This window comes from Pseudopodoces humilis, chromosome 1 (assembly GCF_049639895.1).
Source record: "Pseudopodoces humilis isolate 2021_Gansu_Grassland_sample_001 chromosome 1, ASM4963989v1, whole genome shotgun sequence".
NCBI lineage: Eukaryota > Metazoa > Chordata > Aves > Passeriformes > Paridae > Pseudopodoces > Pseudopodoces humilis.
This window is the reverse complement of record NC_142200.1, coordinates 151,512,722-151,528,348: the sequence shown is the minus strand read 5'-3', so window position 1 is coordinate 151,528,348 and position 15,627 is coordinate 151,512,722. Positions and strand designations below refer to the sequence as shown.

Here is a 15,627-nt window from a genome sequence, read left to right as displayed (position 1 = left end):
ATCTGCAGGGAACCTTTCCAAAAGAGATGGGCCCATTTCCTGAGCTGCCAATCAAACACAGACTGAGATGGTGGAGGATGTGGAACAATCCAGAAATTCCTGCTGACATCCTGCTCCAAGAGAAGTCCCCATCCTGTCAAACTCCATCAGTGTGATTAGGGGGAGCTCTGGATTGCAAAGGAGGTTCTCCACGGAGAGGGTGGCCGGGCTCCCCAGGGATGTGGCCACGGCACCAGAGCCCAGGGAATGCCTGCACGATGCTCATGGTTTAGTTTCAGGTGCTGTGAGGAGCAGGAGCTGCACCTCATGCCCCTTCCAGCCTGAGACAGGATTCCATAAATGCCAAATGGGGGTGTAATTCCATTAAATTCACACAGAAGGGCAAATGTGGAAATCCCTGGAATTATCAAGCAACAAAATCCAGGTTGAATCTTCAACCCATCCATAGCAACTGTCTACTCTCAACAATGAGGCAGCAAAAAAACAGAAAAAAGGAAATTAAAAAGTGTCAATGCTGATAAAGATGAGATTTTGAGTCATCTTTCAGCTGGAGAGGAAGCACTTCCCCAAAGCCTCTGGCCCTACACGTGACACAACTGCTCGTAATTCCTGAGTAATCCAGGCCCAGACAGCTCCTCTCCATGTCCTGACCTCACTCCTCCCCTCTCCTGGAGCTGCTGCTGCCTTCCCAGCTCAGGCAAACCCATCATCATCACCACAAAGCCAGGCTGCCACTCCTGAGCATCCCCCTTCCACCTCCACATCCCATTTCCAGGCCTTCCCCATTCCCTCAGAATGCTCCCAAAAACCTCAGCCATCTCCTTGGACCCCACTCCCCAGCGGGGTCAGGGGTGAGGGCAGGCAGGGCTGGCTCCCTCCCCTAGGGAAGGAAAACTTCCACCCCTTCCACCCTTTCCAGGGAAAAGCTGTTCCCAGGTCAGATACAATCCATGTGGGAAGGGTGAGGGAGCAAAGCCAGGACACCCCCAGTGTGCTGCTTATGGAATAGAGAAAACACTGGATGGAGGAGGAAAGGGCTCCCACGGCCCTGGGGAAAGGAATTGTGGATTCCAGGAGAAAGGATGGAGAGGGAGAGGAGAGGGAGAGGAGAGGGAGAGGAGAGGGAGAGGGAGAGGGAGAGGGAGAGGGAGAGGGAGAGGAGAGGGAGAGGGAGAGGGAGAGGGAGAGGAGAGGAGAGGGAGAGGGAGAGGGAGAGGGAGAGGGAGAGGGAGAGGAGAGGGAGAGGAGAGGGAGAGGAGAGGGAGAGGGAGAGGGAGAGGGAGAGGGAGAGGAGAGGGAGAGGAGGAGAGGAGAGGAGAGGAGAGAGGAGAGGAGAGGAGAGGAGAGGAGAGGAGAGGAGAGGAGAGGAGAGGAGAGGAGAGGAGAGGAGAGGAGAGGAGAGGAGAGGGAGAGGAGAGGGAGAGGAGAGGGAGAGGAGAGGAGAGGGAGAGGAGAGGAGAGGGAGAGGAGAGGGAGAGGAGAGGAGAGGAGAGGAGAGGAGAGGAGAGGGAGAGGAGAGGAGAGGAGAGAGGAGAGGAGAGGAGAGGAGAGGAGAGGAGAGGAGAGGGAGAGGAGAGGGAGAGGAGAGGGAGAGGAGAGGGAGAGGAGAGGGAGAGGAGAGGGGACTCGAGGAGACTCGAGGAGAGGAGACTCGAGGAGAGGAGACTCGAGGAGAGGAGAGATCTTTGCAGTGAGAGATTTAATCCCAAATTCCCACTTACTGCCTCTTTCTCCCGGTCCATGATGGTTTCCAGCTCCTCAAAATGGCGAAGTTTTATCTCCAGCTTCTTCATCTGTGTCTCCACCAGAAGAGCCACCAGGGACTTGATTTTCCTCTCCTCCACAGCTGCCAGGTGCTGGGGAGGAAGCACAGGGGTTGTTCTGTGACACTGGGAACAACAGGGGCTTGGAGGGAGGGAACCAGCCTGCTTCAGCCATCCTGTCCCACTTCTGGACAGAAACCAGGGAATTATAAATCTTGTGCTGGGAACCAGAGGCCCTTGGGTGATTATTAAGGTTTTAATCAAATAAACAGGTGTGAAGGTTTCATACAGGAGGTGTGGAGGATGCTCAGAGCTCTGCCTCGGAGCCCTCCAGTGGGAATGAAGATGAGGGAGGAGGCTCTGCTCAGTGGGGTCACCCAAAAGCTGCCAGCAGGACACACACAGCAGGCTGTGACCCAGAACAACCCCAAAGCAGGGAGATGGCACTGCCACCCCTTCGCTGTGAAAACAGATTTTTCTCAAGTAGAAGGCAAATTGATTCTTTATAAGGATTAACTTCATCCCATTTATATCCACACATAAACAACACCAGAGAGCTGTGTGTAGATATTGGATACAGCCATGGAAGGGTTTCACACCCCCAGAGTGTGACAAGCCATGATGCCTTTCCTCATTTTTGTTAAAAGCTTGCAGCTCAGAACGAGAGCACCCCGAGAATGCACCCAGCCATGCCCTGCCTGGGGGGGCTCTGCATCCTGACACACCCTGGGCTGCCAGAAGGGAAAGGTGAGGGCTGAGGGGAGGAAGGAAAAAAAGGAAAAAAAGGAAAAGCTGGAGCTCATCCAGCCCCAGCTGCAAACAGACTCCTACAGAGGGAGCTGGGCCCCAAACTGGCTCAGGACTGGGACAAACACTGAGCTGGAGGAAAGCAGCACTAAAAACCTCCCTAGAACTCTGAATATAGTCAGAATTTCTCAAACCTGTGCCATTTGACAAGTTTCACCTCCCTGAGCCACCAGCTGTGAAGGAGGGCTCAGTAAATGTGGGTAAATGCACTCCTGAGCCTCTAAAGTGAATTTCAAATCAGGTCTGAGAGAAGCAGAGTGACCCCGAGCTCATCCAACACCACATCCCTGGGAAATTCCAGCAGCTGTTCCAAAAGTGACCAAAGTGCTGCACACAAAATAACGAAACAAAGCTGACAGAACAGGAAATTTCATGTCATCTAACACTGTTTAGTAAAATAAACTCATCTGTATGAAATCCAGAGTGAGGAAATCACCTGGTGCTACAGAGTCTTCTACCAAACCTTTCACTCTGTTTCACATGTGCGATTTTAATAATGAAATGGGATGAAGGTCTAATCAAAGCACACGATTAGGTAAAGGACGAGCCTCAAAATACACCTTGGAAAGGAAATGATCCCTGAAGTTTTTCCTAGAGAGACACAAAGAGGCTGCTCCTCAGCCTGGCATTACCCAGGGCTTTCTGTGGGCAGAGGACACATCCCTCCAGAAAGTCAGGAACACAAATTCAGTGCTAATTTGAAATGCCTGATAAACCCATCACTGCACCAGCCCTGAGTCATAAATGAGCAAGTGATCCTAAAGGGCTTTTCCAGCCTAAGTGATGCTATAAAAAAAGAGTCATGGAATGCATGAATGGTTTGGGTTGGAAGGGACATTAAGGATCACCCAGTGTCACCTCTGCCATGGCAGGGACACCTCCCACTGTCCCAGGTGCTCCCAGCCCCATCCAGCCTGGCCCTGGGCACTGTCAGGGATCCAGGGGCAGCCCCAGCTGCTCTGGGCACCTGTGCCAGGGCCTGCCCACCCTCAGAACCAGGAATTCCTTCCCAATCTTCATCTCAGCCTGTCCTCTGGCACCGGGAGCCATTCCCTGTGTCCTGTCCCCCCATCCCACATCCCAAGCCCCTCTCCAGCTCTCCTGGAGCTCTGCTGCATCGCTGGGATCAGCAGCTTCCAGGAATGATCTCCTCAGTCCCAGCCACCTCCAGCAGGAATTCGGGGGGATCAGTGGCTGGCAGGAGGTCAAACTGGGAGCACAACAGTTGTTCTGGGAAGGGGAAGTGATGGATCAAGAGCACAAGTTTGCAGCTCAGTCCCAGCTGGAGCAGAGAAGGAGCAGCACAGGCCAGGATCCATCAGGGATCCCCTTGCACAGAAAGGGAAAAGCAGCTCACACTGGGTGTCCACTGAGAGGAAAACGAGCAGAAGGAACTTAAATTTTAACTCTGTTTGTTCAGAAACCAGAACCTGTAAAAACACATTGAAATTGTTGGTGTGTATGAAACACAGAGTCTCAACCCTGAACATTCATGTTCACCATTTCTCAAACAGCACAACTCAACTTCTGGGAGCCACTGATCCCAAAAGAAAAAATATCAAAGGAAAAAAAAACCCCAAACAAACGAAATCCCCGTTTCAATCACTTGTCTTTAACCCCTGCCTTCACTCAGAATCCACCTGCAATATTCTTCTGATATCAAATCCTAAGGAAAACAGCTTTTCACATGAGCAGGCCTAGAGTTTATGATGAAGAGTTTAATTACTCCCTCAGACAAGACACAGACCACCCAAAGCTCTAATATTGTCTGGATTTTTATGTGAGTGGGAAGAGAAATCCCTGTTGAACCTGAATTCTACTCTGAAGTGTCAACCTCCTAATTACAATACATTATTCCCTGTAATGGAAAGCTGAAGCTCTTCCAGAGCATTATTAGTGCCATAATGAAAAGTGCCACAAGCCAGGTCCCTGCTCCCTCCAACTCGTTATCTGCAGAGGAAGGAGAGCAGCAGCTCATCTTCATTTGGAGCAAGTGGCCTTCCATAAAACACTGACTAAATTTCATGTCTCCTCACACAGATACAGGTTTTTCCAGCTTGGCTGAGGATATCTGTGAGTGTGATGAACTGGGAGTCACCCTCAGGATCCAAGGGATGCACAAGGGAGCTGCTCTGGCCTCTGCACTTCACCAAAACACTGAACCCCAGCTCTGCCTGCAGTCTGGGATTTTAATGTGGAGTTGTCTGCCATGTAGGGTTTTACAGCCTGGTTTGAAAGGTAAGAACTGAAATATCCTCCTGGATTCAAAAGGAGGGACTGCACAGGACATCACCCACCATCCTCACCCTGGGGAAAAAGTCTAAAGTTCAAAGATGAGAGTGGGAAAGTTAACAGAACACACAGCACCTCACTCTATCCACGGAAACCCATCAGGAATAAACACCATCCATGCCTTGCTCTTGGTTTCTATAAAGCAGGTGGACGTGGAATGTGGCACTGAATCCAAGAGCCATTAAAAAACCCAAATTAAAACTTGAATCCAAAGGAATTAGTAAAGAGAAAACAGATTTGAAAAAGATACTCTAAAAGCAGTGAAAGCAGCGTGGCTCCTGCAAGGAGGAAAGGCGAGACAACGTGCAATTAGTAATTACAGGGTGAAGAAAAGCTGATTCAACACAGCTCATTAGAGACCACACACAAACAGGAGCTGAAGGGGAGACACCAACGTGCTTTTAACAGAACACAGAACCAACAAAACACAGAATCATTGAGATGTCTGTGAAAGCTGCAGTGCCAGGAGTGAAGAGCCCTCTGTGCTTGCTCCACACGGAGCCCAGGGGTTTGTGTGGAGCCCTGGGGCAGCAGAGGAGGCCAGCAAAGGCTCTGTGCCCCTCAGCACCACAGCCAAAAGCCTTGCCAACAAGTCACACACATTTTGGGGCTGTTCCTTAGGGGTGTTCCTCCAGTTCAGCATCACCCAGGGAGCTGCTTAATTAACACTGGTCGTTATCTCCCTCGGGGGGGGGGGCTCGGGCAGGAGACATTAAGGCAGCACTTGTGCTGCTGGGAGGTGTCAGGGATCAGAGGGTGAACTGCTCTGGCACCAAGGAGCTCTCCAGGCTCTGCTGGCCCTGGGAGCCAAGCCCAGGGTGTTGGGACAGCACCAACCTTGGCTTTGGTGGCAGCAGAGGCCAAGGCAGCAGCTGCAGCTGTGGCCACGTTCCCTTCCGAGATCTCGTGTTCCACTTTCTTCTTCCCAGCCTCGGCCTCTTTGTCCTTGCTGCCATCAACGTTCTCCTTGTTCTCCTCTGCCTCCTTTTCCTCTGCAAGACATTCCCAGCCCAGCCCGTTACACGTGTTCCCGGGCCACCATGCTAATTAGTCAGGCGCTAATTAACTCATCCTCAGCTCCAGCACTGCTCCCCATCCAAACACTGATGGAGGAACCCCAGTTTGAGAGGCTCAGGCCCAACAAATGGGGCAACTTTAAATGGTTTTCATTCCCATCCTCTCAATTCAGCACCTGCCAGCAGCTTCCCCTCATCATTTCCAAATCAGCTCCATCAAACCCAAATGTTCCTTATTTTACACAGTGCTAAAAACACGAGTCTAAAGTTGCAGGAAAAAAGCAATTTATCCATTCCCATCCCTGGCAGTGCCCAAGGCCGGGCTGGACGGGGTTTGGAGCAGCCTGGGACAGTGGGGGGTGTCCCTGCCACGGCAGGGGTGGCTCTGGAGGATCCTTACACTCCCTTCCAACCCAAACCATTCCAGGATTTTATGAGGCACAGGGGAAATGTCAAAAAGAATAAGGTTTTATGTAGATGTTGTCACTCCTCAGCCTGTCAAAATGCAGGCCTGGCATCACTTCCCAGGGAAACTGAGGTGAAATATTAACTTCCAAGAGGATCCCAGACTGGTTTGGGTTGGAGGGACCTTAAAGCCCATCCAGAGCCACCCCTGCCATGGCAGGGACATCTCCCACTGTCCCAGGCTGCTCCAGCCCTGTCCAGCCCTGCAGCAGTCCCACTTCTCTGCATCCCAAATGATGAAATGCTGTGGAATATGAACAAGCCCCTGCTGTTTCCATGCCCCACAGGCACTTTGGTGCTGCAATTCCTTCCCCCACGCCCAGGGCTGGGGAGCTCAGCGAGGGGTTTGGTGCCCGAGGGAGGTTCAGGTGGAGCCTGCTCTGAGCAGGGAGCAGCCCCAGGTGCCAGGGGAACATTCCCAGCTGGGTTTGGGGCTGTCCCAAGCTCTCTGGAGCAGCTGTTACCTGGCTTGGGCTCTGCAGCCCCTTCGCTCTCTGGCTCCTTCTCCACACTCCGCTCGCTTTCCCCTTCCGGGACTTTCTCTCCCTCCTCGGATTCGCTCTCGGCTTTGTTCTCCACCTAAAGGGGATGGGATTGGTTGGACAGTGGCAGGGAGAGAAGATATTCACTGCTGACTTTGTTCATGGCCTTCAAATGAATCCATCACCACAATGGAAGACGTTACATTGCAAAGGGGGGCTGCTGCTGAGCCAGATCTGACAAACCCAAAATGTGAATAAAAGTAAATGCTAAACTGGACCAAGTCCAGTGACCCAGGCCAAGCCAGGACTCTGTGGGTACAAACAACTCCTGAAGCAGGATCACAGAATCATGGAATGTCTGGGAATATGCAGATTTCCAAGCCCTGAGTGAGTCTTTCCCACTTATCTCTTCCCAAATGTCCCTGTTTATCAGGGAGGCAGAAGAACTGCCTGAAAACCAAGTGGGAAATAACCCCAAGGCTGCACTGATCAGCCCCAGGTCAGTCTGAACTCCTCATCTGGTGAAGGAGGCAACAAGAAATATCTCCTGTTGCTGCAGACTCCAGAACAAACCACCCCCGCTTATTTATCAGGAAATTTATTTATTTTGTAAAATATATTTATTTATTTAGCAGGAATGAAATAATAAATAAATCATGATGTTAAAAATTAAATTTACATATATAATTAAAATACTGATTTTATTAAAATCCATATTAAACAACATTATATTATTATATAAACAAATAAAGTACTAATAATTTAAATATCAGAATAATTTAGCAGTAATTAAAGTGCTGTCCTGGAATTCCAGGATACCAGTTTAATCCCAGTTCATATCTGAAACACCCACTGCAGTTGGAGGTACCTGTGTGTGGACACAGGTCATGAAAAAGCCACAAATGTGTTCTTGTGCTCATTACCAACAGGTTGAAGGGTAATTAATAAATGTGGGATCTTTAGGGGCAGGGCAGCTCACCCCCAGCAGCAGCAGGACACAAACACCCCTGAGCAGCTCAGCTGGGGCTGGAATGGCTGAGAAACACCTGCAGCTCCAAAGCTGTGTCCTGAGAGCCCTGCTGGCACAGCTGCCCAAAGCCTGGCCCAGGATAAACCCTGGCCTAGGACCAGGATAAACCATGTCCCAGGATAAACCCTGGCCTAGGATCAGGATAAACCATGTCCCAGGATAAACCCTGGCCTAGGACCAGCCCTGGCCCAGGATAAACCCTGGCCTAGGACCAGCCCTGGCCCAGGATAAACCCCAGCCCAGGACCAGCCCTGGCCCAGGATAAACCCTGTCTCAATACAAGCCCTGTCCCAGGCCAATCCCTGCAGGACACACCTGTCCCTGCAGGTGACACCCCAGGGCAGCAGAGCCAGGATCCCCCAGGCCCAGCTCCAGCTCCAGCCCCCCAGCCCCGTTCCTCAGCACGGGAAGGAGCCCCTGGTGCCTCAGTACTGGGATCTCCCTGCTGGGATCTCCCTGCTGGGATCTCCCTGCTGGGATCTCAGTACTGGGATCTCCCTGCTGGGATCTCCCTGCTGGGATCTCCCTGCTGGGATCTCAGTACTGGGATCTCCCTGCTGGGATCTCCCTGCTGGGATCTCCCTGCTGGGATCTCCCTGCTGGGATCTCCCTGCTGAGATCTCCCTGCTGGGATCTCCCTGCTGGGATCTCCCTGCTGGGATCTCCCTGCTGGGATCTCCCTGCTGGGATCTCAGTACTGGGATCTCCCTGCTGGGATCTCCCTGCTGGGATCTCCCTGCTGGGATCTCCCTGCTGGGATCTCCCTGCTGGGATCTCCCTGCTGGGATCTCCCTGCTGGGATCTCAGTACTGGGATCTCCCTGCTCGGGTCTCCCTGCTGGGACACACCTGTCCCCTGCAGGTGACACCCCAGGGCAGCAGAGCCAGGACCCCCCAGGCCCAGCTCCAGCTCTCCCTGCTGATCTCCCTGCTGGGAGCCCCGTTCCAGCTGGGATCTCCCTGGGGAGCCCCTGGTGCCTCAGTACTGGGATCTCCCTGCTGGGATCTCAGTACTGGGATCTCCCTGCTGGGATCTAAGTGCTGAGCAGTGATCACTGCTGGGATCTCCCTGCTGGGATCTCAGGCTCCAGCACCCAGGAGCTCTGGGGAGGCTGAGACTGTCCCTGAGCTGCCACCTGCCTCACAGGCACCTCCTGTGTGCCACCCCGTGTGCCATCCCCTGTGTGCCACCCCTTGTGCCATCCCGTGTGCCATCCCGTGTGCCACCCCTGTGTGCCACCCCTGTGTGCCACCCCCTGTGTGCCACCTCCTGTGTGCCACCCCTGTGTGCCACCCCTGTGTGCCACCCCCTGTGTGCCACCTCCTGTGTGCCACCCCTGTGTGCCATCCCCTGTGTGCCACCTCCTGTGTGCCACCCCGTGTGCCACCTCCTGTGTGCCATCCCCTGTGTGCCACCCCCTGTGTGCCACCCCTTGTGTGCCACCTCCGTGTGCCACCCCTGTGTGCCATCCCCTGTGTGCCACCCCCTGTGTGCCACCCCTTGTGTGCCACTCCGTGTGCCACCCCTTGTGTGCCACTCCGTGTGCCATCCCGTGTGTGCCACCCCTGTGTGCCACCCCTGTGTGCCACCTCCTGTGTGCCACCTCCTGTGTGCCACCCCCTGTGTGCCACCCCTGTGTGCCACCCCTGTGTGCCACCCCCTGTGTGCCACCCCTGTGTGCCACCATCCCCAGACTCACCTTCTCGGCCGCCTGTCCCTCTGTCTCCGTTTCCATCTTCTCCTCCTCGGCTCCATCTGGGACACCAAGGGAAGCTTTCAGGATTGTCCCACGGTCTCTCCCCACGCTCACCCTTCGTTCTGGGCTTCACCACAACCTGCTGCCATCTCCCAGGGGCACAAAGTGCCAGCCCTGAGCTGCTCCGAGCCCTGCCCATCTCCCTCCAGCCCCAAAGCAGCCCCAGCAGTGTCAGTGAGACCTGCACGAGGACAGCAGAATTAATAAAGAATTAATAAAGAATTAATAAAGACAACGATCCAGGATCTCTGTTCCAGCTGCTGGATGGGTGCAGCTCCAGAGCAGTGGTGCAGGAGCTGGGAGTGCATCCCTGTGCTCTGCACACAGCCCTTGGCACTTCATTTATTGCTTTATAAAGCACTGATTTAAAATGTTCTGGTAAGGACAGCTGGTTCTGGACATCAGGGGACAACAACCAGCCGTGGAAACACCATGGAGATGTCTGGATAACACCCTACCACCCCTCGTATTCTTGGGGACTGTTTAGGAGCTCAAGAAATCCCAATTTATCCACAGTTCTGCAAGGAGGGACAGGAGGAAACACAACCTCGTGGCCCTGGCCTGGGATTTCACAATTTAATGTAGAGAGGCATTAAAGGAGCTTATTTAGATCCTGGACTGGGGTGAAGCAGAACTGCTGGTGACAAGCCCTGATCCATCTCTAAGCTTCTGAAGACATCAGCTGGCGCTGAGGGTTCATTTTCAGTAATCCTCATTTTCCTGCTAATTCCTGTGTGCTACACTGAGGAAAAACAAGGTATGAAGTGTTCTCCTTGAACAGCAACAGTTCTGTGGAGAAATCTTTACACAAGTCCCTTCCATGTGTAAAAAAAAACAACTAAAATGTCTGACTGAAGGGTGATAGTTTTCCTCATGGCCTATTTTAAGACGATAAACCCACTTATCTGAACTATCTGCCACCATAATTCAATTTAGGGAGACTGGGGACGTTCTTCCTCACAGGTTTTATCTCAAGAGTTAGGATTTAGTGACCCAATAATGTCACAGGGAAAATCTCGATTAGATTTTGTCAGACAGCTCTTTCAAGCCTAGAAGCAGAGTTCCAAACTGGGCTCCTTCCCAGGAAAGGGAAGGATTTACAAAGAAAGCTGGATTCAATCCTTTCAGAAAAAGAAGGAGAGACAAAGTGCAGAACACTCCTGAGTGCGCCCAGGTTGGTGCAACTCAAACCAAAAAAACACCGCACAGAAATATTTAAATTTACACTCCTGGGTGGGGAGGATGATCAAGATCATCCCATTCCCACCCCTGCACGGGCAGGGACACCCTCCCCTATGCCAGGGTGCTCCAAGCCCCATCCAGCCTGGCCTTGGGCACCTCCAGGGGTCCCCAAAGCTCCCTGGGCACCCCCTGCTAAGAGACCTGAGCCCCCTTTCCATGGGGAAATTCCTGCTGCTGCCCACCCTGAGCCTCCCCTGGAGCAGAGCCCCCTCCTGTCAGGGAGCTCCAAACAAACAGGACATCCCAGAAACACAAACTGCTTCCCATCCACTCTCCAGAGAGGATTTTCTCAAGGAAGAGCACACAGAGCACCTCAAAGTGCCCTCAGATCCTCCCTTGGATGGACACCACCCAAACCCAAGTGCTCCTTCCCGTCCCCGGGGACACCCTCGGAAGGGAGGGACGTGTGACACCAAGATTATTGCAAACATCCTGATTTAACCTCTCCTCTCTGGTTCTGGCTGCAGAAACAAATGTTTGGTTAAAATCAGGCTGACAGCTTCAGACAGGCTGTGGTCAATGGCTGAATGAATGAATGAATGACGCGCAGCGACAGCGCCGCGGCTGCAGCTCCCAGGGCCACCAGGTGGGACAACACACGTGCAAGGGACAACAGATTTAATTGTCTTAGTTCATTTGGGGGGGAAATGAGTTTGCCTGGGTGGATGGCAGGTTTTTGGTTTGAAATCACGGGCTGCTCAAAGCATCCCAAAGTCATTAAGGTTGGAAAAGACCCTCAGGACCATTGAGTTCAAGCTGTGCCTGTCCCCAGCCCAGAGCTCTGGCTCTTCCTGGGACACCTCTGGACTCCAGCACCTCCCTGGGCAGCCCCTTCTCATACTTAACACCCTTTCCATGAAGAACTCCTCAAGAAGTCTCAAAATTGTAGAGTCTGGTAACACTCAATCCCTAATTCCAAATGAAAGGATGACACAAAACGTGCCTGACCTTCTGCAGAGCCAGGACAGAATTGCCTCTGGCCCCTGGCACAGACACAAACACAACTGCACTGATTTTCCTGTGAGATCTAATGAGCTTAATGAAAATACATCCCAGAGGAACTGATCACTTGGAGATCTGTGTCCCTGGGACAAAGGGGGAAGCCTTGACTTTAAGGAGAGAGCCCCTGAAATCCCTTCCCCTGCACCAAAGATGCTCCTGAACTCTCCTCAGCAGGTTTGGTGTTGCACCTTGCAGGATGTGGGAATCAAGGAGCACAGAATTCCAGAATTATTAAAGCTGGAATCCTCCATGGAGACCATGGAGTCCACCTGAGAGCCATGGCCAGGCATTCCTGGGACACCTCCAGCCATGGGGACCCCAAACCTGCCTGGGCAGCCCCTGCCAAAGCCTGAGCCCCCTTCCCATGGGGAAATTCCTGCTGCTGTCCACCCTGAGCCTCCCTGAGGCCATTTCCTCTCCTCCTGTCCCTTGTTCCCTGAATGAAAGGACATTTCTTAGGTCAGGAAGAGGCAGGTGGCTGTGAGCCACCACAGGACATTTCTCCAGAGGGAAAAACCACTGGGAGATGAGGAATCATCACCTCTCCAAGCCTCCCTTTCCACCTGAATCAGCAGGTATTCCATTTCTGTGCAATTCTGTTCTGTTTTGCACATTATCTCCAAGAACACTGGGCCCTTTTTTCTAACACGTGAACTTGGAGCCGAGTTCTGCCCGAGCCCACTGACTTCACAGAGAATTTAAATGGACTTTGGGTCAACAAGGAAACCTGTGAAACATCTCCCTGCTAAAAATTCCCTGCGTTACCAAAGAGATGCAGAACCTCTGCTGTGGTGAGAGGAACAAACAAAGCTCTGCAAACAAAAGCAGAGTCACCTGCCTGAGCTTCAGCTCAACAAACAGTTTGAAGATGTCCTCCAGACATCTCAGACTCCTTTGTTTTCACTGAGGCAACACACAACCTGTCACAGCCAGGCTGGAGAATTAATATTTAACTGAGAGGAAATGCACGATAGCTGTGGAAATATCCCGGCTGAGGATATGATAATGATGCTGTTATCCCAACCATCATTTACATTTCCTACAGTAAATCACCACACAGCCACCAGAGCTGCCTCTGCCCCTGCCTCACACAGCCTGGGGAGCTGGGAAAGCTGCAGCAGCTTCTGTGGGAGCCACAGGAATTCACCAGGAGAGGACTGATGGGCTCAACCCCCTCCCCTGGGACACACCCAAAGCTAAGGAGCTCTTGGGAATCCACGGGTTTAGGGATGTTTCCATCACCTCAGAGCTCTCACCCCGGGCAGCAGGACAGAAACCCCCCAGGCACACCTGACTAACATAGCTGTGTGTGTGCTTCTCTAGTGTGAGTGCTTGGGAATGAATCAAACCCAGCCATGAAATGGTAAATTTAACCCTCCACTGGAGCCATTTACAGGTGGAGGGATGCAGGGAATCAAATCACCATTCCCTCACTGGCCCAGAGCAGCTCCAGCCTGCCCAGGACGGCTGTCAGTGGAAATACTTGTTGGAGTAAGACCTGAAACGCCCAAATAACTCCAACACAGCCCTTCAGAGAAATCAGTGTTGTTGAACACTCTGGAAAGACATTAACAAAGACCTGCTAGGAATTATTAACCACCACAGGTGTGCTGGATATTCCCCTTCTCTGAGCTTAATCCCAGGCAGAAGAGCTGGATGCTTGTCAGCTTCTCTGGGGCCATTCTCAGTGAGTCCAGTGATTCTGTTCCACAGCCTGCACTGGGCAGGAAGGTCTCGATGTTTATTGTGGGGAAGTGTTTTAAAACCTTAGAGCAGACTGGCCAGAGCAGCTGTGGCTGTCCCTGGATCCCTGGAATGCTGGGATGGTGGGAGGTGTCCCTGCCGTGGCAGGGGTGGCTCTGGATGGGCTTTAGGGTCCTTCCCACCCAAACCTTTCCAGGAGTCTGTGAAAGCAGGAGAGCCCAGCACACTCACCACAGCATCTGAACCACTCCAGTCTCCTCAGAACTCCACTGAAGCCTCACTTTATCAACTTAAAAGGAATTATCACCAGCTTTCAGAAAACCTAACAATGAAGACTTAGAAGAGGAGATTCTTGGGTATTAACTTAAGCTCCTCCAATCTGTTCCAGTCATTTTCCCTTTTCACATCCATACTGACTATAATTCATTGATATTAAATAGTTTTAAAATTATTACAGAGCTCTGATAGAATTTTATTTTTGAAATGTAACAACTGATGAACTTTAATTCTAGTATGGAACCTTAAGCAGATACTTGTATTTCTCCATAGTTGCATTTAAACATAAAGCCAGCGTTCTGTGATTCCATTACAGAGTGGATGGAGGGACAGGACACGGAGTGGCTTTCAAGAGAAAGAGGGCAGGGTTAGACTGGATATTGGGAAGGAATTGTTCCCTGGGAGGGTGGGGAGGGACTGGAATGGATTTCCCAGAGCAGCTGTGGCTGCCCCTGGATCCCCAGCAGTGTCCAAAGCCAGGCAGGATGAGCTCAGCTGGGACAGTGGGAGGTGTCCCTGCCATGGCAGGGGTGGCACTGGATGATCCCCGAGGTCCCCTCCACCCCAGCATCCTTTGACTGCATGACACCACAGCAGGCAGTGAGCTCTCATTCCCACCTGGAAGCCCAGGCAGATGTTTCCAGCCCTGCACAGCGTGCTGAGGCACAGCCCCGGTGCCCCAGCACCCCACGGCGCTGTGCCACACTGGGGGTGCCGTGCCCAGCTCTGGGGGTGGGAGGCACCACACGTTTGGGAGTGACCCAGTTCACTCAGGCTGAGCAGCTCCCCCAGGGAGAACCATCTGCTCCTGTCCTAATTTACTCCATTAGTCACAGCCCAGTACAAATCGCATTAACGCCGCCGGGGCAGGGCTGGGCCGAGCTCCCCGTGCTGCTCACTCCCAAATAACTGCGGGGTGGGATCTGCCCTGAGACCCCCCCAGGCACCACAGAGCCCCCACTTCCAGCCTGGGCCCAAATTCTCACAGAGAAAGGATCAAAGAGGGCCAACCTGCAACCTGGCAATGGGGAAAACTCAAAGTGGCAAATGTGTTCCAGGACAAGAGGAAATGGCCTCAGAACGTTCCAGGGGAGGCTCAGGGTGGGCATCAGGAGGAATTCCTTCATGGAAAGGGTTATTAAATACTGGAAGGGGCTGCCCAGGGAGGTTGGGAGTCCCAGTGCCCAGAGGTGTCCCAGGAAGGTCTGGAGGAGGCACTCAGTGCCAGGCACAAGGTGGGGATCGGGCACCGCTGGGACTCTGTGACCTTGGAGGGCTTTTCCAGCTGAAATGATCCTGTGAAGTCCTTACACCTGTACTGGGAGAATGTGGGAAAGGGGAACAAAGACTGGAAGAAAAATTTAACTTAAGCTGACCTTATTTTAAAACCACTATGAAATTAAACTCAGCCCCAGACAGAGTGATGCAGATTTGGCTTACAGCTGACTTGTAAATAAACCCCAAAGGCTTGTCCTTCCAGCAGAGCTTCAGTGCCTGCTGGCAGCCCTGAGGAACAGGGAGCAGCAGATGTTCCAGATGTTTCTCTTCCCTTTCCAGCACACAGTGCACACCAGCCCACAGTAGCGAGCTGCCTCATGGCAAGTCTGTCCCGCTGAGTGCACAACTGAGATATGTGACAGAAGGGTTTGTTTGCTTCTCTTCTAACTAAAAACCATCTTGGTGATTTAAATGGCATTTTGCAACCTGATGCACTGGGTAGTTTTGCAGTGGACATGAAGTGCTATAAATAGCAGCCCTCCATGGGCAGCAGATGATAAGTGAGGAGCACCAA

The 15,627-nt window shown here is 52.4% G+C and overlaps 1 protein-coding gene across 1 annotated transcript in view; it reads right to left on the bottom strand.

The window, feature by feature from the left end:
* SMARCC1 (SWI/SNF related BAF chromatin remodeling complex subunit C1) overlaps positions 1 to 15,627 on the bottom strand; it is a 69,279-nt gene that overhangs the window by 14,087 nt on the left and 39,565 nt on the right. Inside the window, exons 22-25 of the mRNA XM_014260672.2 lie at positions 9,555 to 9,610; positions 6,808 to 6,922; positions 5,700 to 5,854; positions 1,722 to 1,856 (exon numbers count right to left, since the gene is read on the bottom strand). Of these exons, the coding sequence (XP_014116147.2) occupies positions 1,722 to 1,856; positions 5,700 to 5,854; positions 6,808 to 6,922; positions 9,555 to 9,610 (461 nt within the window). The remainder of the gene's footprint in view (positions 1 to 1,721; positions 1,857 to 5,699; positions 5,855 to 6,807; positions 6,923 to 9,554; positions 9,611 to 15,627) is intronic.